The 23,692-nt window shown below is 44.5% G+C and overlaps 1 protein-coding gene across 1 annotated transcript in view; it reads right to left on the bottom strand.

Annotated features, from left to right (window-relative positions):
• The window catches only part of LOC126204109 (odorant receptor Or2-like), a 71,078-nt gene that overhangs the window by 5,497 nt on the left and 41,889 nt on the right, over window positions 1-23,692 (bottom strand). The window contains exon 4 of the mRNA XM_049938525.1: window positions 7,873-8,028. Coding sequence (XP_049794482.1) covers window positions 7,873-8,028 — 156 coding nt within the window. The remainder of the gene's footprint in view (window positions 1-7,872; window positions 8,029-23,692) is intronic.

Here is a 23,692-nt window from a genome sequence, read left to right as displayed (position 1 = left end):
ACACGCGGGTCCAACATGTACTAATGGACCGCGGCCGATTTAAAGCTACCAACTAGCAAGTGTGGTGTCTAGCGGTGACACCACAATAGACATTTCCGAAACACATAAGTTTGTAAACTCTCTATGTGCTGTAGCGGTTAAAGTATACTGTGTGTGGAAAAATGATACTATTCAGAACTGGCGCTGAGGCAAGTGTGTTGCACCATGGCCCATAGATAACAGGTGTGAGTGACAGCTGTGGAAATGTGTATGGGCGGACAGATGTGCAACTGTGGAGCAACTGATTGCCTAGATGAACGAACGGGATACCAACAGCGTCTAGTTAATTACGGTTCAGGGAACGTTGGTGCGTACGAGACTCTTCTGTAGGTGCATGGCTTATGCACCCATGCTGACTGGTGTTCACCGGCGACGAAGGTTGGAATTTGCATGCCAATACCGCAACTGGACGCTCAACGGGTGCCAGCACATGGCCTTTCCAGATGAATCACGTTCGATGCTCCATTGGACAGATGGCGGTTGGTGTATAAGGCGTCAAACATCTAAAAGCAAACACCATGCAACAGCTGGAAGGTGGGAGCGTTATGGTCTGGGGAATGTTTTAGTGGCATTCCCAGGGTGAGCTCTTAATTCTGGAAGGAATAATGGACCCACACTCATAAACATCCATCCTTGTTGACTGTGTCCACCCCAGCAAGCAGTTTGTTTGTTCCTCATCTTTATGGGATCTACCAGCTGGATAAATCAATGTGCCACATAGATCGCATTGTACGTCCATGGTTCAAAGAGCACGAGGATGAACTCTCATGCCAACCAGACTCCTCACATTAAAACCCAGTCGAGTATAGAACCGACTCGATAGGCCTTTTCGCGCCATGTATCCTCAGCCAAGAAATCCAGCCCATCTGGCCACTACGCTGAAGCCAGCACGGCTCCACAGCCCCGTCAATACCCTGCAGAACATCACTTATTCTTTTCCTGCACGTCTGACAGTCGCACGCGCTGCACAAGATGGTTATTCAGGCTTTTGATGGATTGCCACATTAATGTCACTAGAGAGTAAATGTGTGAATCGTACTACGTGCTTAGCTGTGACACGCTGAGGAAGACGTGACTCCTGATTTCCTCGCTGGTGTTGTGTGTGTCTTATATCTGCAGTGGGGCAGTAGCAGTAGCAGCGTAGTGGTCTTCCCGGCCGCCCGGTACTGCTCAGCATTACACAACACAAAGCCCAGCACCCTTCATTACAGCTCCGAATGACGTGTTTCCGACTGCAGTGGCGACGGCGTGGTGGGGTGGGGTGGAAGGGGGAGGGGGTATGTAGGGGGCGGAGAGCCCAGCACCCTAGTGTTTATTTGAATAAGGACACGATTGTTCCTACTATGCAGCATATTGTTTTAAAATTGGGCTCCAACTTAAAGAAATAAGTAGGCGGAGAATGCTGCAGGACATACTCTACTGGCCATTAAAATTGATACTCCAAGAAGATATGCAGATGAAAAACGGGTATTCATTGGACCAACATATTATACTAGAACTGACATTTGATTACATTTTCACGCAATTTAGGTGCATATATCCTGAGAAATCAGTACCCAGAACAACCACCTCTGGCCGTACCACCTCTTGATACGTCTGGGCATTGAGTCAAGCAGAGCTTGGATGGCGTGTACAGGTGCAGCTGCCCACGCAACTTCAACACGATACCACAGTTGATCAAGAGTAGTGACTGGCGTATTGTGACGAGCCAGTTGCTCGGCTACCATTGACCATCCGTTTTCAATTGGTGAGAGATCTGGAGAATGTGCTGGCCAGGGCAGCAGTGGAACATTTTCTGTATCCAGAAAGGCATGTACAGGACCTGCAACATGCCGTCGTGCATTATCCTGCTGAAATGTAGGGTTTCGCATGGATCGAATGAAGGGTAGAGCCACGGGTCGTAAAAAATCTGAAATGTAACGTCCACTCTTCAAAGTGGCGTCAGTGCGAACAAGAGGTGACCGAGACGTGTAACGAATGACACCCCATACCATCACGCCAGGTGATACGCCAGTATGGCCATGATGAATACACGCTTCAAATGTGCGTTCACCGCGATGTCGCCAAACACGGATACGACCATCATGATGCTGTAACAGAACCCGGATTCATCCGTAAAAAATGACATTTTGCCATTCGTGCACCCAGGTTCGTCGTTGAGTACACCATCACAGGCGCTCCTGCCCTTCATGCATTGTCAAGGGTAACCGCAGCCATGGTATCCGAGCTCATAGTCCATGCTGCTGCAAACGTCGTCGAACTGTTCGTGCTGATGGTTGTTGTCTTGCAAACGTCCCCATCTGTTGACTCAGAGATCGGGACGTGGCTGCACGATCCGTTACAGCCATGCGGATAAGATGCCTGTCAACTCGACTGCTAGTGATACGAGGCCGTTGGTATCCAGCACGGCGGTCCGTATTACCCTACAGAACACAGAGATTCCATATTTTGCTAACAGTCCGTGGATCTCGACCAACGCGAGCAGCAATGTCGCGATACGATAAACCGCAATCGCGATAGGCTACAATCCGACCTTTATCAAAGTTGGAAACGTGACGGTACGCATTTCTCCTCCTTACACGAGGCATCGCAAAAACGTTTCACCAGGCAACGCCGGTCAACTGCTGTTTGTATATGAGAAATCGTTGGAAACTTTCCTAATGTCAGCACGTTTTATGTGTCGCCAACGGCGCCAACCTTGAGTGCATGCTTTGAAAAGCTAATAATTTGCATATCACAGCATCTTCTTCCTGTCGGTTAAATTTCGCGTATGTAGCACGTCATCTTCGTGGTGTAGCAATTTTAATGGCCAGTAGTGTAAATGCTGTGCAAACTAAAACACCGGTTTAAATGATATCGGAGGGGACTTTTCTAGTTTAGGACGTACGACAAGTGACCTTAACATTGTTAGTAGCCCTAATGGTCCCTTCAGGAATATGTACCGTGTAGCAGGCAATTAACTTTCTTTTGTCCAAGCGCCTTGGAATCTAACGTTACAGAGCAACGCGAGTGTCCAAAATCCATCATCTCGGATTATGACATAATAGCGATGTGCCAGTGTGCTCTGGTCGCCGTGTCCGGTCGTCGTGTTGGTTTCTGACATCATAGTAGGTCTACACTAGTATTGCACTAGTATGCTTAAATGGTTTAAATGGCTCTGAGCACTATGGGACTTAACATCTGAGGTCATCAGTCCCCTAGAACTTAGAACTACTTAAACCTAACTAACCTAAGGACATCACACACGGCCATGCCCGAGGCATGATTCGAACCTGCGACCGTAGCGGTCGCGCGGTTCCAGACTGATGCGCCAAGAACCGCTCTGCCACACCGGCTGGCGTAGTATGCTTAGTAGAGCTCTGCATTTCGAAGAAAACTACCGCTCTGACATTTCCCATTTCGTGCAGCTGCTCGACGGCTGGGAAAGTCCCGCGCTGCGAGACGGCTGTGGCCGTCTAATGCACCATGTGGCCGGTTGTCCTCCACCTCTCGGTTATCAGTTGGACTGTCGAGCACTGCCGAGCGCTCGATCGTACTGACAATCTCGGCCGGTGACAGTACAACCGTCGCGCTCTCTACAGTGCCGAATCGCATTAGAAACCGTGTGTAAACGCAGTTGGCGGCCTGGCTTTGAGCAGCCCAGACAGCGTTGTGGGTAAACCAATAATAGGTCGTAAACGTTCCATTCATGAAACGAAGAGAAGTTTTATGGAGAGAATTAGGAGCGGCTCATTAGTCCTGAAGAAGAAAGATATGTCGGAAGAGGAGGCGAAAAGTGAAGCTTGGAAATCGTTTGCACTTGTAGTGGATCCTGTCACGCAGGATTCTGCTGGTTTCGTGCAATGTACCACATGTAATACCATACTTTCGTACCAGGCAAGCACAACAGGTATGCTTCGGCACTTCAAAAGTAAATGCGGAGCAGAAGTCCACTGGCCACTTGCAGTACCATGTAGCATAAAGAAAGTTTTTGTTGATACGTTGGTCGATATGAGTGGAATAGATTTGCTACCGTTAAATACTTGTAGTAAGATTGGCTTCAAGAATTATTCGCAGGAGCTCATCAATATTGGCGCCACTTACGGGAAAGTCAGTACAGAAGATGTTCTTCCGCACCCTACCACTGTATCGTGGAATATTAAAGAAAAGGCAGACAAAATGTGGGTGACAATGGTGCACAAGCTAATATGTGCCTTAAAGAACAAAATGTGCGCTTTAGACGCTGATCTGTGGTCTGATAACTACAAGAAGAGAAATGTTTAGACTATGACGTCGCATTATGTGACAGATGAGTGGCGGCTAGAAACCTTTGTTTTGATAACAACCGAGTTTCCGGACGTACCTAAGACAGGAGAGAACATACGACACGAAATCGAAGAGCGGATGCTTGAGTTAGGAATTAACAAGAATGATCTTACGAAATGTTAATTTGTCACCGACCAAGGAGCTAATATGAAGAAGGCACTTGAATCTTAGGACCGTTTGCCTTGCTTTGATCACTGCTTGATGACTGCGCTTCGTCACACATTTCAAGAGACGTTTTTAGAAGACGAAGCCCCTGAAATCCTGTCGTGTCTACTATCAACAAGAGCTATAGTAGGCTATTTGAAGAGATCGGGTCACTCGGGGCGTCTCGGGCACTCTGTGAAGCAAGAAGCTGTTACTCGGTGGAACAGTATACTGTTAATGCTCAATTCCGTCATAAGTCAAATCGACGATATTCGAGATCTACTAGAATCCCCGGGGGCAATCGACACTCTTAGAAACCTTCCAAGAAGAGTGCGTACGAGACGTTGTCGCTTTTCTAACCCCCTTTAAAGAAGCGAGGTAGGATTTGGAAACTGCAAAGGTAACAACGCTGGAACGTATGCTGAAGTTCGACGATTGTACTCGGAACTGCCCGTAAATGGTAAGGTTCATTCACTGAAACCAGTTAGTGAACGAATGTTTGTTTGTCTAATCTGCCATCGCCCGCATCTCGTGGTCGTGCGGTAGCGTTCTCGCTTCCCACGCCCGGGTTCCCGGGTTCGATTCCCGGCGGGGTCAGGGATTTTCTCTGCCTAGTGATGGCTGGGTGTTGTGTGCTGTCCTTAGGCTAGTTAGGTTTAAGTAGTTCTAAGTTCTAGGGGACTGATGACCATAGATGTTAAGTCCCATAGTGCTCAGAGCCATTTGAACCATTTTTTGAAATATAGTCGTTTAGTAACCAGTAATTCTAATTACGCTTTATACATATTTGAAGGTGACAGGAATATCTTACGGATGTTGTCATTCATGTTTAGAGTCCATTCAAGCAAACAGTGACCAAGTTCTTCCCATGAAAAAGTCCAGGATGGACTGGAGTTCGGATGAGGACGACGAAGATTGACACACAGTTACTACCAATGAACTCGACAGGTACCTTTCGCTCTCCAAATCCGACTGTATCTGTGCCGAAGGACAAATTTTGCAGTGGTGGAAAACGCACACGGGGTTATTTCCAAGGCTGTCGGTAGTAGCTAGAAGAGTTCTCTGTATTCCTTCCACTAGTGCTGCCAGCGAGAGAATTTTAGCCAGGCTGGTCACCTGCTGTCCAGCAAAAGGTCGTGCATGGAATCAGACAAGGTGGATGATCTCTTAGTGATCCATCACAATTACGTAAGTATTCACAACATACCACGTAATCACAAGGAAGGAAACATTTCTCAAACTATAAATGTATGATTCCACTTTCATTGACTTCACAGGAAAAAGTTCAAACCGCCAGGCGTAGTAATAGTTCCAGGAATACAAATGACGCCTGTGTATTAGGGAGCACCAATGACGAAAAACGAATTGTACAGTCATGATTCACTTGTAACATTATTTACAGGTCATAATTTGTTCAGAAATTAACGTTTGTGCAACAAAATTTCGTGAGTATTACTTTTAACTCCGTCATTCCTTCCCGACCCTGCATTCAATATTATTAGTACAACGTATACGTGGCCGAGTTTGGAGATAGGCTACACATAGTCCATGATTAGACTACTGTGTTCCCGTTTATCTACCGAACGGAACAAAATACTAAATACAGACATTACAAAAAAATTGTTCAAATGGCTCTGAGCACTATGGGACTTAACTGCTGAGGTCATCAGTCCCCTAGAGCTTAGAACTACTTAAACCTAACCAACCTAAGGACATCACACACATCCATACCCCAGGCAGGATTCGAACCTGCGACCGTAGAGGTAACGTGGTTCCATTTTGTAGCGCCTAGAACCGCTCGGCCACTAGCGGCCGGCACAGACATCACAGTTTTTAACGTTACAATTACTGGAATACATGATAACCTCAAAGGCGAAACTCCAGTAGTCTGCAACATATTAACAAACATCAAATTTAACATATACAAGTGTATTATTTAGGTCATAGAACTGGTAGTAAACAACGAAAGACATTTGTAAAAGAAATTAGTGAGTGGTTAATGTGAAGCGGTGGACTCTGATCTCAAGGAAGTAACGAAGCGCCGCTCGCTGGCACTGAGTCCACCGGTTACTGGCGACCGGCCGAGCGTTTGGCGCACTCGGCCGAGCGCTGGCGATCGGCTGCCGACAGCCGGCGGAAGAGGACGCTCGGCCGCATACTCCCGAGAGCCAGAGGGGCGAGCGGGAGTCGCCGGTAAAAATCGGAGATAATGCAGACCTCTAATGCTTAGCATAAATGACCTACTTCGACAAGCTTGATGATGTGACATCTAGCATTTTTCAATTTCCGGATAATTATACTGAGGACAACAGCTCTACTTCCACAGTGACGTCATAGGATTAGATGGAAAACCCCATTTGTTTCAGTTTCCTACCATTTCATGTGCAGGGTCGTTGGTGTTTGTCAGAGGTGTGAAGGGGTGGAGGTCTGGGGAAATATGATGAATCAGAGGTGACATCATTGATGATGTCACAGCTTACCACCTTCTCACCATAACTGTCAGAGCCCACCAACAAGTGAGGAGTTGCATGACTATTTTTTTTTTTTTTTTAAGGAAGAGTGACATGTGAGAAGTGCCTCACCATGCTGAAGTTACAAACTGTATTAGATGTTCACCAGCTGTAGCAAGATGAAGGTTGTTTTCTTCAACAAGCCTTTCACATGACTCGGGGCAATTTCTGGCTGAAACATTTGTTGAGATGTGTATAGGCCAATGAGGAAGTGTTTCCATCCAGATCTACCGATCTAGCAGACAGACTTCATTCTGTGGGTAACTCTGAAGGACCCAGTGCACTCCACAAACCACGTTTCCTGGATGACATACAAGAGGGGATTGTGATCAAATGTAAATTATTTCTAATAGCAACCACGACACATTTCAGACATTGTATTGTTGCCGGTGGGAGGCAGTTTGAACATCTTCAATGTTAAAACATCATTAACAAAATCGTGAAAATCTTCCTGTTTTAAAATTCATAGTTTTATTTTTGTTCGAGTTACTGAAGTTCAAACTATATGAGCCTTTGTGGGACAGCAGGTAGACACACTTGTAGAAACGACTCGTGCGCCATCTACCGTGAAATGGATGTACTAATAAACAGAACTTTCTCAGGTGAGCCGACAAAAATTAATCAATTTCAATAGTAGAAATAGCTAGTGCAACACCTATTGCAAAATGGTTGTACTAATTCAGAAACTTCGTTGGTGCACGCACAACAATAGCCCAAAGTTTCATAGCAGTTCGATGAATTGTTTAGCAACGCACAAGAGAGAAACAAAGAAACGATCATTCACTGTCCACTCATTCCCTTGTGTGGTAAATCACCTGAAATCCGGATTTTACTCCACCAGATATAGCTCTCACGCACATACTTGCATACTAACCGAAACAAAGGCAGGCCTGTTGATGGGATAGAGGTGCCCGGCCGTGATCACCAGCGGCTTCTGTGCGCGGCTTATGAGGATCCTCAGGGCTCGCTTGAAGCTTTCATTCGCCTCCATCCATGCGCAGCTGTAAGCCGCCGCTGACACAGCCTCGGCCTGTTAACATTAATATTACTGACACGACGCGACGTCTTTCAGTTAACAAAATAAGTAATTATTAGGGCTGATAATGCTAAGATCATAGCGACACACTTTTCACCTCACTGGTGATGCATGCAATCAACAAGTATCAGTTTTGTCATACGATGATTACGGTTGTATCAGCGGATTATGTGTGTAAAGGCGATTATTGTTGAAAAACTGACTCACGTCAGAGTATGCAAGGTATCTCTCTTTCTTGTTACATTCTTAACGTTCAAGATGATTCATGCTTTGGAAACTGTGAAAATAGGCAATAAAGTTTTCATCATCTTTCTACAGAATGCGAGGTTTATTTACAGACTTTTAGTGTACTGTTCATTAATGACACTCATACTTTACGTCCTGTACATTATTTCTACATAAGCAGGTAACTCTTTTTCAGAAAAGCTTTTCTGATTGTTTCCGGTCCCCGTTTTATATCCTCTCTATTTAGACCATTGTAAGTTAATAAATTATTTTCTGCTTGAAATTCAAAACACATCTGCTGTTTCCCAGTCTCATTTTCTAAACCAATTCCATCGGGATCCTGCTCCCCTTGTTCTATGTACAGTTAGCATAGCATGGGCAATGGACTCCATTCCGTTTTACCATCTCTTCTACATGCCCTTCGACTGTGGTAACTGCAGTCTGAATTCTCTAAACGTTCTAATAAGCTATTCGCACCCTGTATTATATCCCTGATAATATACCCAGTCAATATTGTCAAAAGCTTTTTAGAAATCTATAAATGCTCTAATGGAAATACGTCTTTATCTAGATATCTTCTACGATAATTAATGACTTAACTACGTATTGCTTCGCCCTCTGTTCCTACATTTAGCGGGATTGCTCATCTAAGCTCATGTAATGATCTAATAATTGGGAGAGTAGGAGATGCAAGGTAGGAGATGAGTTAGTGGCGGAAGTAAAACTGTGAAGATGTGAGTCGTGCGTGGGTAGCTTAGTCGGTAGACGCGAAAAGCAAAGGTCCGAAGTTTGAACTGCTAGGAAGTTTCGATTTACTGATTGTTCCCTCTTTCTGTTGATAATTCGCCTTAAGTAAGTATCAGATATGTGCTATATATGATAAATATGGCAACTCATATTCTAAATGAATTGTTTACTTTATTCTTACAGGAATAATTTCTTGTTACATGATTTAATGAAATCCAGAAGTAAGCCGCAGAGGCATGTCCCAAGAATGAATTCAAGGAGAAGATGTTCAGAATTCGTTTAGGTGGTTCATGTTTAGTGACGACTGCATTAATGCTCGTAGTGGATCAGTGGGCATATGGGAACAGTTTTCCAGGAACTGATAAGGGCGTATCAGATTGCATAGTTATTGTAGGTTACATGTGAGGCAGTTGACAAGTGTATTGAAAGCCACTCTCCACCCCCACAACCTCCATCCCTTCAATACCTCTCCCCTCTCCTTCTGAGGCCTGTCCACGCTATTTTATGTGGTACAATCAATGTCATACCTCCTCCCTCCTTCCCCTAGACCGATGAGCCTTTACTCCCATTTCCCCTCCCGCTTTTATTACCAGAACAAATTTGGCAGACTCAGGTCTGGCTTTTACCACCTAAGATGAAGGTGCCTAAAACTGTAAACCAACGGCTACTTGACTGCGTTATTAGACTTTCATTTCCTCCTTAAATAGCTCCTATATTTTTTTGTTGCAAAGCTAAATAATGCAGAGTGTAGACCAGTCGTTGATTACCATGCTTCAAATCAGAAGGCGTTGTTGGAATCTGTTCTACTTCCTGACTAACATAACAGTTTTATGTGATCTGCAGGAGTACGTATTTTTACTGAGCTGGACTTTAATTAAGCCTATTACCAGATATCACTCACGTAAAATTCTGTGTTGAACAATGTTTTGCACTGATATCAATCTTTTTGAAATTAACAGAGTGCCCTCTGGACAGTCTACAGGTGCGGCGGTGTTGTCTGCCCATTTAGATTCTGTGTTGGGGGATCTAAAGTTTAAGTGCAACTACAATTACTTAGACAATGTGGTCATTTATAGTGCAACCGTTTTCGATCATATAGAGCGTCTTAGGAAAGTGTTGGGATATCTAAGTGAGGCGGGATTGATAGTCAAGCCATCTAGCGAAAATTTGGCCCAGAGTAAAATCTCTTTGGGGCATATGTTATCGTCTGTGGGGCTAGTATAGATCAGGACGAACTCAAGCTCCGTATAGGTTTCTGTTGCCCAATGACATGAAGTGTGTTGCACTATTCATAGGCATGCAGAATTTTCTTAAGCGTTGCGCAGTGCCCCAGTACTAGGTGTTACAGACTTCAACTTGCTGTTTGTTGTGCAGACAGACACTTCAAATTCTGGAGTGGTGCTGTTTCGTTACAGGAACATGATGGAAAGCGGAGGTCTCTGTCTTATGCTTTTCAGCCTCGTCAGCTGCAGAAGCTGTTGGAAGCTTTGATGGTCGTCTCTGCCGTAGAATGGTTTAAGTTTTACCTGGAGCATAATACATTTAATTTAGAAACTGATAATCAGGGATTGAGTAGCGTCCGTGCCAGGTCCCATAAAACCGGAAATATTGCGCGATGGAAGTCCGAGTATCTGCCTTTCAGTAATTTGAAATTTTCCTGGCGTAAAGAGTATTCCGTGGTTGTTTCGGGATTGTAGCCAATGACGTCGACTTCTTGCCACAATATTTCGGCTGACAACGATTTGCCTCGTGGAGTGGCCATGTGGTTTGAGGCGCCATGTCACGGATTGCGTGGCCCATCCCGTCGGAATTTCGAGTCCTCCTTCGGGCATGGGTGAGTGAGTTGTTCTTAGCATAAGTTAGTTTAAATTATGTGTAAGTCTAGGGACCGATGACCTCAGCAGTTCGGTCCCTCCGGAATTCACACACATTTGAACATTTGAACATTTGACAACCATACAGTCATATTCAGGTAAGTGTTTTTCACTTGTGATTGCTAGTTCACATCGTTGACTATACAAAAAAATTTGCGCAAAGTCACATGTGCTAAGGTAATCACTACATGAGCGATCTGCATCGAGTTTCACGTCATCTTTCAAAATTGCTTCATCTACGACACGCAGCAACATGCATGGCGGTGGTACTACATGCGCGCTGGCTGTCGCAATGCGAGATTGCATAGTTGAAATTCAGATGTCAAATTAATAAAGTAGTCACTAGACGTGTCACTAGTCACAAAATGTTTCCTTTCAGCAGATACTGAAGAAATCAACGGGTCCCACTCCTTATCCAGTAGAATGCTGGTATCATGATTAATAACATCTTCCGTCAGTCGTATTTGCACTGACTCCTTAATAATGGTATCCTCGAAGGATTTCGAGGCCAAGATTTCCCTAGAATGTTCTGTGAAAATACAATATTCGGCTGGAATGCATAAGGCGAGTGTGGCGATCATGTTCATCGCACCTTTTACATACTACACGTGTTGTCTTACCAATATATTCTTTAGTTTCCAGCCCTCCGCAATCCCTGGTCATCCTTTGCTGAACCGGGAAATGCGCAAGCCTTAGCAGGTGGCCGGATGATTACTTTCACATAAAGTTTCCTTAGGATTCTGCCTGATTTCGAAGATATAATGCCGATATATGAGAGGAACGACCTGGACTTGCTCGTATGGGTTCTTCCTCCTTAAAGCTGATACGGCCTGATGTAGAGAGAATGCAATTTCTACGAACGCAGGTTGAAGGGCTGTCTCGAACTGACACAACATGCGCCTGTTGCACTGACGTTCGATGTACTCCCATAGTCTATGACGTGTGGTGGCAGCTGGACACCTAGACATACAGGTCTGTGCGTGTGGTCTTACTATATATGTACTGACACAACGATCGATCAACATTCCAAATGACCAAGAAGTCCAGAAACGACAGACAGCCGACCTTCTCCGCATCTGTCATAATTTCGATATTCTGGTGGATTGAATTCAGATGCCTCAAAAAACGTGACAGTCTTCTTCAGCGTGGGGCCACACTGCAAATGCATCTTCTGTACATTGCCAGAAGACTTTTGGCTTAAGTGCGGTAGTATCAAGTGCCGTCTACTCAAAGTCTTCCGTAAGAAACTTTATTACCAGGGGCAACACCGTTACTTTCCTCAGAATATTCACTGCTGAATAAAAGGTAGTGTGAGGAAAGGGCATGTCGAAATAACGCTGTTATGATAGGTTTGAACTTACTGCTAATGAGTGACATTGAATCCATGAGGGGGACCTTACTAAGGATGAGACAACGTCGAAGCTAAATAACAAGTTCGATTGAACGAGTCAAAGTTACTTCAGTCTATCAATAAAGTCACAAGAGTTGCGAATACGATGCAAGCACTTCCCCACAAAAGGTCTCAGTACAGACGCAAGATTTCTACCAAAGTGATACGTCGGAGTGTCTATATTGTTTTGGTGTGAAGTCAGAGAAGTGAACAAGAAACCAACCGTGCGAAATACTCACTTGAATATGGCTGAAAGGTATCAGCCGACACATCATGGAAAGCAGTCAACGTCACCTGGCGACCATGCAGAAACTTCGTGGAATGTGCCTTCCAGTCTGAAGCAACACGTATCCGGGATGTGCAACATCAGGTCGCGGATGCGCCTAGTCGCGTATTTCAGGGGAACGTGCTGGAATCTGCAGACGAAGGCAGTGTACTCTGTGGTAGCCGCAGTAATTGCTTCACTGCTTTTTGATTTTAAGGTCAGACAGCTACAAGATAGTGGTCTGGGCGAAATTCAGTGAAAGCAGGAGGACGATAACTCGTTCGATGTCTATTTCGTGCAGAAGGCAGTACTGTGTGTTACGGTACACGTTACAACTGGAATCTCAAGATCTGTCATCCTGAAAGCTTAGTCCCTACTGTCTTTAGTTACTTTTATCATTCATTGTGCGGGGGCACCTGGGGCATTATAAAACCAGCATGCGTATTAAACAACACCTCACTCGGGAAATAATGACTCACATATGAGGAGATTAGTAGGTCAAAGTCAAGAATGTGAGACTGCTGTGTCTAATACTAACACCAGAAGAAGTTTTAGTCAGTGCAGCAGGGAACATCAGCCAATGGATCAACTGTTTCGTGATTGTTTGGGGCCTCTACCACCTAACAAAAATGGGATTAGGTACATTTTAGTGGTGTTTAATGCCCTTATGAGGTATATATGGTTGGTCCCTAATAAAGGAATGAAGACCACCGTTAGTATCCAGCGCTTAACTATTATATTAACCAGTTTAGGATATGGCAAAAAAATTCGTTTTAATAATGATACTTATCATGTGACAACTACCCCGTATTAGTCTCGGCCTTATTTACAAGTACATTTTAACAGAAATCTCCGCACCAAGAAACCATGGACCTTGCCATGGTGGGGAGGCTTGCGTGCCTCAGCGATACGCATAGCCGTACAGTAGGTGCAACCACAACGGAGGGGTATCTGTTGAGAGGCCAACAAACGTGTGGTTCCTGAAGAGGGGCAGCAGCCTTTTCAATAGTTGCAGGTGCAACAGTCTGGATGATTGGCTAATATGACCTTGTATACTAACCAAAACGGCCTTACTGTGCTGGTACTACGAACGACTGAAAGCCAGGGGAAACTACAGCCGTAATTTGTGCGAGGGCATGCAGCTTTACTGTATGGTTAAATGATGATGGCGTCCTCTTGGGTAAAATATTCCGTAAATAAAATAGTCCCCCATTCGGATCTCCGGGCAGGGACTGCTCATGAGGACGTTGTTATCAGGAGAAGGAAAACTGGCGTTCTACGGATCGGAGCGTGGAATGTCAGATCCTTAATTGGGCAGGTAGGTTAGAAAATTTAAACGCAACGGTTCTTCTGTCACGTGATGACTATCTTGGAATCATCGCAGGACGACCGAACTGAACGGAAAACACGGAAGACGCTTTCACTGCTGAAGAGGAGTTCTTTACCTGACGACGTTCTGAAAAAACTTCGCCCTGGTGCTGCCGTGCCATCGAGATTATACGGTCTACCCAAGATTCATAAGAAAGGGGTCCCGCTTCGTCCGATCGTGAGTAATTTGGGTGCTCCTACCTACAATCTAGCCAAGTATTTAGCATCTGTTCTTGGTCCTCACGTCGGTAAATGCGAACATCACATTTCCAATTCTATGGTGTTTATTCAGAGATTGAAATCCTTGTCTCTTAGTCCCTGGGATTTGCTTGTGAGCTTAGATGTCGTGTCGCTTTTTACCCGGGTTCCTCTGGAAGAATCCTTGCAATTAATTGGTGAGAAACTGGATGAGGAAACAACCAGGTTTTGTCGCCACGTGTTGACGTCGACGTACTTTTTATTCAATGACAAATATTTTGAACAGACTGACGGAGTGGCTATGGGGAGCCCATTGTCCCCAATAGTCGCCAATCTTTTTATGGAAGATTTTGAGGACATGGCGCTGAAGACGGCGTCCTTAAAACCAACCTGTTTATGGAGGTACGTTGACGATACGTTTATGGTGTGGCCTCATGGAGAGAATCTCTTGACCGCCTCCTAGATCATTTTAATTCCTTGCATCCTAGCATCAAGTTTACCATGGAGGTGGAAACTGATGGAAAGCTTTCGTTCCTGTATGTTCTGGTGTACACAGAGGATGATGGGACATTGGGACACAGTATTTATCGAAAGCCTGCGCACACGGACCGTTACCTATATGCTTCTAGCTGTCATCCATCGTTCCAGCGTACGGGGGTCCTGCGGACGTTGGCGAGAAGAGCTTATGCCATTTCAGATGGAGAAAGCTTGACACAAGAATTGGACCATCTTAAGATTAAGCAGAATGGCTATACAGATAAACAGATCCGTCGTGCTTTCCAGTTTGGACCTTCGCCTGAACCACCAGAAGATACCTGCAAATCGGTGGCTTTTCTGCCTTTTACTGGGAGCATTTCCTCGAAGATAGGAACGATTCTGAAAAGATATCATATCAAAAGTGTTTTTCGTCCGCCAGCCAAGATTAAGCGCTCCTTGGCTCTGTTAAGGATGACTTGGGTTTGAGGAAGCCCGGTGCGTACAAGATCCCATGCCACTGTGGGAAGGTTTATATTGGTCAGACAATCCGGACCATTCAGGACCGATGTGTTGAGCATCAGCGGCACACACGGCTGCTTCAACCTGAGAAATCTGCAGTGGCGGAACACTGTCTCACCGAGGGACACAGAATGCTATATGACGAGACACAAATGGTTGCCCCTGCATCACGCTATTGGGACTGTGTTTTAAAAGAATCCATAGAGATTCGTTTATCTGACAATCTTATTAATAGAGACTACGGTTATCTTTTAAGTAAGACTTGGGACCCGGTGTTATCTGACATTAAAAAACAACGGTCTGTGGTTCGATCGTCGGAATAATTTTTTTTAATTTTTGACAGCGATATCTCGATTTGGCCTGCTTCCACTACTGGCGGCGGGGTAAGTCTACTGCGCTAGAGAGCAGTTACGGCACCTTCTCGCGCATGCGTTGTGGGTCTTCTGCGGCCTATATAGGGGCCGCCCCTTGCGCTGGGAAGTCAGTTCCGGCGAGATCGTGCACCAGCACTCTCACCTGAAGATGGCGGCCAGTTGGACCGCGGAAATATTGTGTCATGAAGACGTTATGATCCGGCTGCATACCCGAGAAGAATATTATCAATTATTACGCCGGGAAAGCCTTCGTAAAGTTCACATATTTCCTTAATTCACCACCGCGGATTTTGTGGTCATTGAATGATCTATGACCAGTTTGTAATAACGTTGAGGATATCAAGGCTAAATGGGAGACGGTGAAAAATAAAATTTCTCTTGTACATTTGGGGGAACACTAATTCAATGAGAGTGGGTTATGTTATTTATGTGAAGACTTTCTGGAGCTAAGTAAAGGGACACGGAGGATCATGGATAAAATGCCCTGATATCCCAGGCCGCTTAAGATTGTTGATAGTTTGTCAGCTTCTTGCTCCAAGAAATTAAATTGCGTAAGAAAATCAGTTAATATTTGAGTCAGCTGAAGTTAGGTAGTACCGAAGCAAAGCTGGTATCTAATGAATGAACTCTTACTCCAGCCTCTGATTTCATAGGAGAAGATTGAAACCTTCATATCGATACATTGTAAGCTAGCGTCGCTGCCGTAAGGTTAGGTGTTTGTAGTTTCATGCACATGCCATGAGAGGCCGCAAGTTCTGGATGCGCGATGTGAATGATGGGTTTTCTAAATACACTTGGCCAAAGAGTCTCCTGACAGTGGTGAGCACATTATCACAGCCCACTCACAGTAACGATTGTCGTCTTGGTAAGTCGACGGGTTTATTTCAGTGTGGATGTGGCTATGTGTTTAGGGCCCTGTCTGTACGGAACACTTTCATTCGGTGTAGCCAGGTTCTGTTCCTGCCACGAAAGCAGTTAATCGAGGTGTACTTGCTGTGAGACCATTCTAGACGTTATCATCATCATCCAACGGAAGTTCATGGTAAGCTTCCATCAGCTGAGTTACTTCGTGACAGCTCTTTGTTGTACCAAGGTGACTGGGCATCTCACGTCCATGGGTAACTTTCGACAGTGTTCATGCGAGGTCTGATGCCCCATCATTTACATGTAAACGAAAATTGGTTCTCTGTTTGATATTTAGGAATTAGATGCCAACTATTGCGGCGCAATATGTTAAAGTTACGTGATTTTTATGTAAGCTTCTAAAGAGTCTCCCAACAGTAACCTTTGCATTTCTATGATTGAGTTTTATCTGTAGAAACTGCACCCCACCGATGGAACCTTGTCTCAAATTTATCTTTGATCTGATTTGACTGAGATGGACTTTGACTGTTACAGTTTTTGTTATTGTCTTTATGGATATATGTTGTACTGAGATTGAAGTTATTTAAGAACACCTGTTGAGAGTAAATTTCCCATGTGCGGTTCTCTAGTTGTTAATTGGTTTAAATGTGTGCGACTGTACCAGAGGGGTGGTGTAGACAAGAGAGTTGCTTTAATACCGTATCATAAACTAATTTATGTTTCTGGTTTGCGGAACAGGTGCCACTCTGTCACGTATGTAATTCTTTTAAGTTGTTATTGACATGTGTGATAATAATAATTCTACAGTTTTTCAGATGTAAATTCTACTTGTTTAATTACACTTGTTTCAATCTGGTGGGAAGCACTATTGAGAACTTTGGCGAATATAAATAACTCATGTGCCAGCTTCTAAACGAAGATTTTCAGGATGAGTCTTTAACCTCCTTTGTCAGCTATTGGCCTACTGTTTTGGAACTTTAAATAAGTTGTGCATTGTGATTTAACTTTCATTGTTGGAATTCCGTCAGTATAGTGTCGTTAAGAGGGTCTGAATTACTTACTGATGATTTTAAATTATTCAGTAAATTTCCCTTATGAGTGTTTAATTTAATAATCAAATGTGCTAACGTTACCAGCGTGTGTCTTACGTGAAAATGTCGGTGTCAAATAAATTGAGAAAATTTTTTTGCTTTGCTACTTACCGCTCCTGGATCCCCTCACCCTCACCACTCCACAAATGTGATTTCCATCTATTACAGTTATCACTACAAAAGTCATTAAACAGTAAACAGTTGTTTATATGAAAATTATCGAAGAACAGCTACAAGCTGCATCTCCAGAAATGTGATGTGACATCCTTCTCCGATTTCTGCAAAATATAATGAAAGACAGCTGGAGCATGCAGTGTAAAGCGAATAGGTTCCTTTCCTGTAAAACAAGCGGCACAGGAGAGTGGTGGTATGTTGCATGGGGCCACGTTGTATCCATAAGAATGGACAACCCCACGTGGCTATATACAGGGTGGTCCACTGATCGTGAATGGGCCAAATATCTCACGAAATAAGCGTCAAACGAAGAAACTACAAAGAACGAAACTTGTCTAGCTTGAAGGGGAAAACCAGATGGCGCTATGGTTGGCGCGCTACATGGCGATGCCATACGTCAAACGGATATCAACTGCGTTTTTTAAAACAGGTAGCCCCATGTTTATTACATATTCGGGTAGTACGTACAGAAATATGAATGTTTTAATTCGACTACTTTTTTCGTTTTGTGATAGATGGCGCTGTCATAGTCACAAACATATAGCAAGCAATTTAAGGGGAACAACTGGTAACAGGTAGGTTTTTTAAATTAAAATACAGAACGTAGGTACGGTGGAACATTTTATTTCGGTTGTTCCAAGGTGATACTTGTACCTTTGTGAACTTATCTTTTCCGAGAACGCATGCTGTTACAGCGTGATTACCTGTAAATACCACATTAATGCAATAAATGCTCAAAATGATGTCCGTCAACCTCAATGCATTTGGCAATACGTGTAACGACATTCCTCTCAACATCGAATAGTTCGCCTTCCGTAATGTTCGCATATGCATTGACAATGCGGTGACGCATGTTGTCAGGCGTTGTCGTTAGACCACGATAGCAAATGTCCTTCAACTTTCCCCAGAGAAAGAAATCCGGAGACGTCAGATCCGGTGAACGTACAGGCCATGGTATGGTGCTTCGACGCCCAATCCACCTGTCATGAAATATGCTATTCAATACCGCTTCAACCGCACGTGAGCTATGTGCGGACATCCATCATGTTGGAAGTACATCGCCATTCTGTCATGCACTGAAACATCCTGTAGTAACTTCGGTGAAACATTATGTAGGAAATCAGCATACATTGTAACATTTAGATTGCCAACGATAAAACGGGGACCAATTATCCTTCCTCCCATAATGCCGCACCATACATTAACCCGCCAAGGTCGCTGATGTTCCACTTGTCGCAGCCATCGTGGATTTTCCGTTGCCCAATAGTGCATATTATGCTGGTTTACGTTACCGCTGTTCGTGAATGACGCTTCGTCGCTAAATAGAACACGTGCAAAAAAATCTGTCATCGTCCCGTAATTTATCTTGTACTCACTGGCAGAACTGTACACGACGTTCAAAGTCGTCGCCATGCAATTCCTGGTGCATAGAAATATGGTACGGGTGCAATCGATGTTGATGTAGCATTCTCAACACAGACGTTTTTGAGATTCCCGATTCTCGCGCAATTTGTCTGCTACTGAAGTGCGGATTAGCCGCGACAGCAGCTAAAACACCTACTTGGGCATCATAATTTGTTGCAGGTCGTGGTTGACGTTTCACATGTGGCTGAACACTTCCTGTTTCCTTAAATAACGTAAATATCCGGCGAACGGTCCGGACACTTGGATGATGTCGACCAGGATACCGAGCAGCATACACAGCACACGCCCGTTGGGCATTTTGATCACAATAGCCACACATCAACACGATATCGACCTTTTCCGCAATTGGTAAACGGTCCATTTTATCACGGGACTGTATCACGAAGCAAATACCGTCCGCACTGGCGGAATGTTACGTGATACCACGTACTTATACGTTTGTGACTATTACAACGCCATCTATCACAAAGCGAAAAAAGTGGTCCAACCAAAAAATTCATATTTCTTTACGTACTTCATGAATATGTAATTAAAAATGGGGCTTCCTATTTAAAAAACGCAGTTGATATCCGTTTGATCTATGGCAGCGCCATCTAGCGGGCCAACCATAGCACCATCTGGTTCCCCCTTCCAGCTAGAAAAGTTTCGTTCTTTGTAGTTTTTTCGTTTGACACTTATTTCGTGAGATATTTGGCCCCGTCATGAACAATGGACCACCCTGTATACGGGAAAACTGTAACCTCTACTGATATAAATATACATACAGAAAGTGAAACATGAATCTTTTTATGTTAGAAACAATAATATAGGAAAGGTAGAACCACGTGGACAATTAAAACATCTGTACAAATGATGTACTATTTCCCACATGGCACAATCAGCCGATGAATAACCTAAGTCAAGCTGCAAAATGTTTCCAGTGCTGTGCTGATTGAGACTTTCCCGACTTAATAACTGCTCTATCGGTTCACATGCGTCGTGTCGGACGATGTTGCAAAAGATTCACAGTATATCAAGGAGTGAGTTGCTCGTCATCTTCAGGTGCTTACTGATGTGTTGTTGCAGTGGCTCGTCAATATATGAGGTTGGACAATAAAGTAATGAGGCTGATTTTCTTTGCGAGAAGTGGCAACCCTTCTGGCTTGCATAGGCACGATATCTTTGACCTTGGTCTATAAGCTCCTTCTAGTCCAAGCAGCACATTGACGCAACTGCTCAGTCATGAGCTGTGCTGTAATAAGTTAACACGTGTTTTTGTCTCTCGTCACGGAAATGGAAACACATAATATTGAGCAACAATATGCCATTTCATTTTGCGTTAAGTTGGGTGAAAACGCAACGACAACTTATGGTAAACTTCAGAAGGCTTTTGAAGAGGAGGTTATGTCAAGAGCTCCAGTTTTTCGTTGGCTTACAATGTTTAATCTACATCTACATCTACATGATTACTCTGCAATTCACATTTAAGTGCTTGGCAGTGTGTGCATCGAACCACAATCGTACTACCTCTCTACCATTCCACTCCCGAACAGCGCGCGGGAAAAACGAACACCTAAACCTTTCTGTTCGAGCTCTGATTTTTCTTATTTTATTTTGATGATCATTCCTACCTATGTAGGTTGGGCTCAACAAAATATTTTCGCATTCGGAAGAGAAAGTTGGTGACTGAAATTTCGTCAATAGATCTCGCCGCGACAAAAACGTCTTTGCTTTAATGACTTCCATCCCAACTCGCGTATCATATCTGCCACACTCTCTCCCCTATTACGTGATAATACAAAGGAGCTGCCCTTTTTTGCACCCTTTCGATGTCCTCCGTCAATCCCACTTGGTAAGGATCCCACACCACGCAGCAATATTCTAACAGAGCACGAACGAGTGTAGTGTATGCCGTCTTATTGCATCTTCTAAGTGTCCTGCCAATGAAACGCAACCTTTGGCTCGCCTTCCCCACAATATTATCTATGTGGTCTTTCCAACTGAAGTTGTTCGTAATTTTAACACCCAGGTACTTAGTTGAATTGACAGCCTTGAGAATTGTACTATTTATCGAGTAATCGAATTCCAACGGATTTCTTATGGAACTTATGAGGATCACCTCACACTTTTCGTTATTTAGCGTCAACTACCACCTGCCACACCATACAGCAATCTTTTCTAAATCGCTTTGCTACTGATACTGGTCTTCGAATAACCTTACTAGACGGTAAATTACAGCATCATCTGCGAACAACCCAAGAAAACCGCTCAGATTGTCACCCAGGTCATTTATATAGATCAGGAACAGCAGAGGTCCCAGGACTCTTCCCTGAGGAACACCTGATATCACTTCAGTTTTACTCGATGATTTGCCGTCTATTGCTACGAACTGCGACCTTCCTGACAGGAAATCACGAATCCAGTCGCACAACTGAGACGATACCCCGTAGGCCCGCAGCTTGATTAGAAGTCGCTTGTGAGGAACGGTGTCAAAAGCTTTCCGGAAATCTAGAAATACGGAATGAACTTGAGATCCCCTGTCGATAGCGGCAGAACGAATGTTGAAGATGAAGACTGCTGTGGACGAGCAGCAACCTCACGGACGGGCGTTAACTTGGCCAGGGTGCGTGAACTCGTACGATCTGATCGACGATTATCCGTAAAAATTATTGCAGAAGAACTGAATATCAATCGGGAAACGGTTCGTCCAATAATAACTGAAGATTTTGGTATGAGAAAGATTTGTGCAAAAATAGTCCCCAAGATTGTCTCATCACAGCTACGATAAACAAGTAAAAATGCGGCAGCCGATCTGTTAGAGCAAACAGAAATCAATCCAGAACTGTTGAGCCGTGTTATCACTGGTGATGGAAATTTTTTTTTCTTTTTTCAGTACGATCCAGAGACAAAACGCCAAAGTTCGTAATGGTGCTCAAAGGGATCACCCAGACCAAAAGAAGGTCGCATGTCAAAGTCAAAAGTGAAAAGCATGCTTGTGTGCTTCTTTGATGTCAAGGAAATTGCTCATAAAGAGTGGGTGCCTCCTGGACAAACAGTTAACCAATATTACTACAAAGAAATTTTAGAAAAACTTCATGAAAGAGTTCTTCATGTCCGTGCCAATATTGCTGATAATTGGATTCTGCATCACAACAATCCGCCATCCCATACTACTCTGAGTACAGCAATTTTTAACCTCAAGATAAATTTCAGTGCCACCACAGCCATCTTATTCACCAGATATCGCTTCGTGCCACTTTTTTCTATTTCCAAGAGTCAAAACGGCGGTCAAGGAACACCATTTTCAAACAACACAAGATGTCCATAAAGCTGTGAAGAGGGTCTTGAAGGATATTAAAGAAGATCAGTTCCAGAAATGCTATCATAAACGGCAGAAGCGCTGGAAAAAGTATGTGCAATCAGAAGGGAACTACTTTGAAGAACACAACACTAAACTTGACTAAAACGGTAAGCAACATTTTTTTTCACATCAGTCTCTTTACTTTATTGCCACACCTCATATGCACTGGCTCGCTAGAAAAGCGCAGGTGCCGAGGGGTCAGGCTGTACCGTCCACGTAGACGATTCATAGAGGAGTGCCCACTACCTTCGCTTGCGAGACGAGTCAAAAGCGCGACCGCATATCGTGTTCCAGCACGCGCACGGGTGGAGTACTGGCGCCCAATTTAAGCATGCGGACTCAGATTCCCAGTCTGTGTTGAATCGGATTTAATCCTCTACAGCCGACGATGCCTTAGGGCCACCAGTGCTGGTTCCCATGTCCTGCAGAGTTGGAATCCCGCGTCTCTGTTAACCAGGTCGTTACGCAAACGTATTTCGTCTGATTTCTCAAGGGGACATTGTACGTGAAATTAGCTGAAATATGACATTTTCTGTTTTCTACTCCATGATGTACTTTGGACTTCCCTGAACAGTTTGGTATATAGTACATTAAATTCAAACAATTGTGAGACATTCAAATAATATTTTGAATGTTGACGCGCGATTGTCAAATTTCGCGGCTACACATACACTCCTGGAAATGGAAAAAAGAACACATTGACACCGATGTGTCAGACCCACCATACTTGCTCCGGACACTGCGAGAGAGCTGTACAAGCAATGATCACACGCACGGCACAGCTGACACACCAGGAACCGCGGTGTTGGCCGTCGAATGGCGCTAGCTGCGCAGCATTTGTGCACCGCCGCCATCAGTGTCAGCCAGTTTGCCGTGGCATACGGAGCTCCATCGCAGTCTTTAACACTGGTAGCATGCCGCGACAGCGTGGACGTGAACCGTATGTGCAGTTGACGGACTTTGAGCGAGGGCGTATAGTGGGCATGCGGGAGGCCGGGTGGACGTACCGCCGAATTGCTCAACACGTGGGGCGTGAGGTCTCCACAGTACATCGATGTTGTCGCCAGTGGTCGGCGGAAGGTGCACGTGCCCATCGACCTGGGACCGGACCGCAGCCACGCACGGATGCACGCCAAGACAGTAGGATCCTACGCAGTGCCGTAGGGGACCGCACCGTCACTTCCCAGCAAATTAGGGACACTGTTGCTCCTGGGGTATCGGCGAGGACCATTCGCAACCGTCTCCATGAAGCTGGGCTACGGTCCCGCACACCGTTAGGCCGTCTTCCGCTCACGCCCCAACATCGTGCAGCCCGCCTCCAGTGGTG

Source organism: Schistocerca nitens, chromosome 9 (assembly GCF_023898315.1).
Source record: "Schistocerca nitens isolate TAMUIC-IGC-003100 chromosome 9, iqSchNite1.1, whole genome shotgun sequence".
In the NCBI taxonomy this organism is placed as follows: domain Eukaryota; kingdom Metazoa; phylum Arthropoda; class Insecta; order Orthoptera; family Acrididae; genus Schistocerca; species Schistocerca nitens.
The sequence above is the reverse complement of the archived record's forward strand: the minus strand, read 5'-3'. Positions and strand labels throughout refer to the sequence as shown.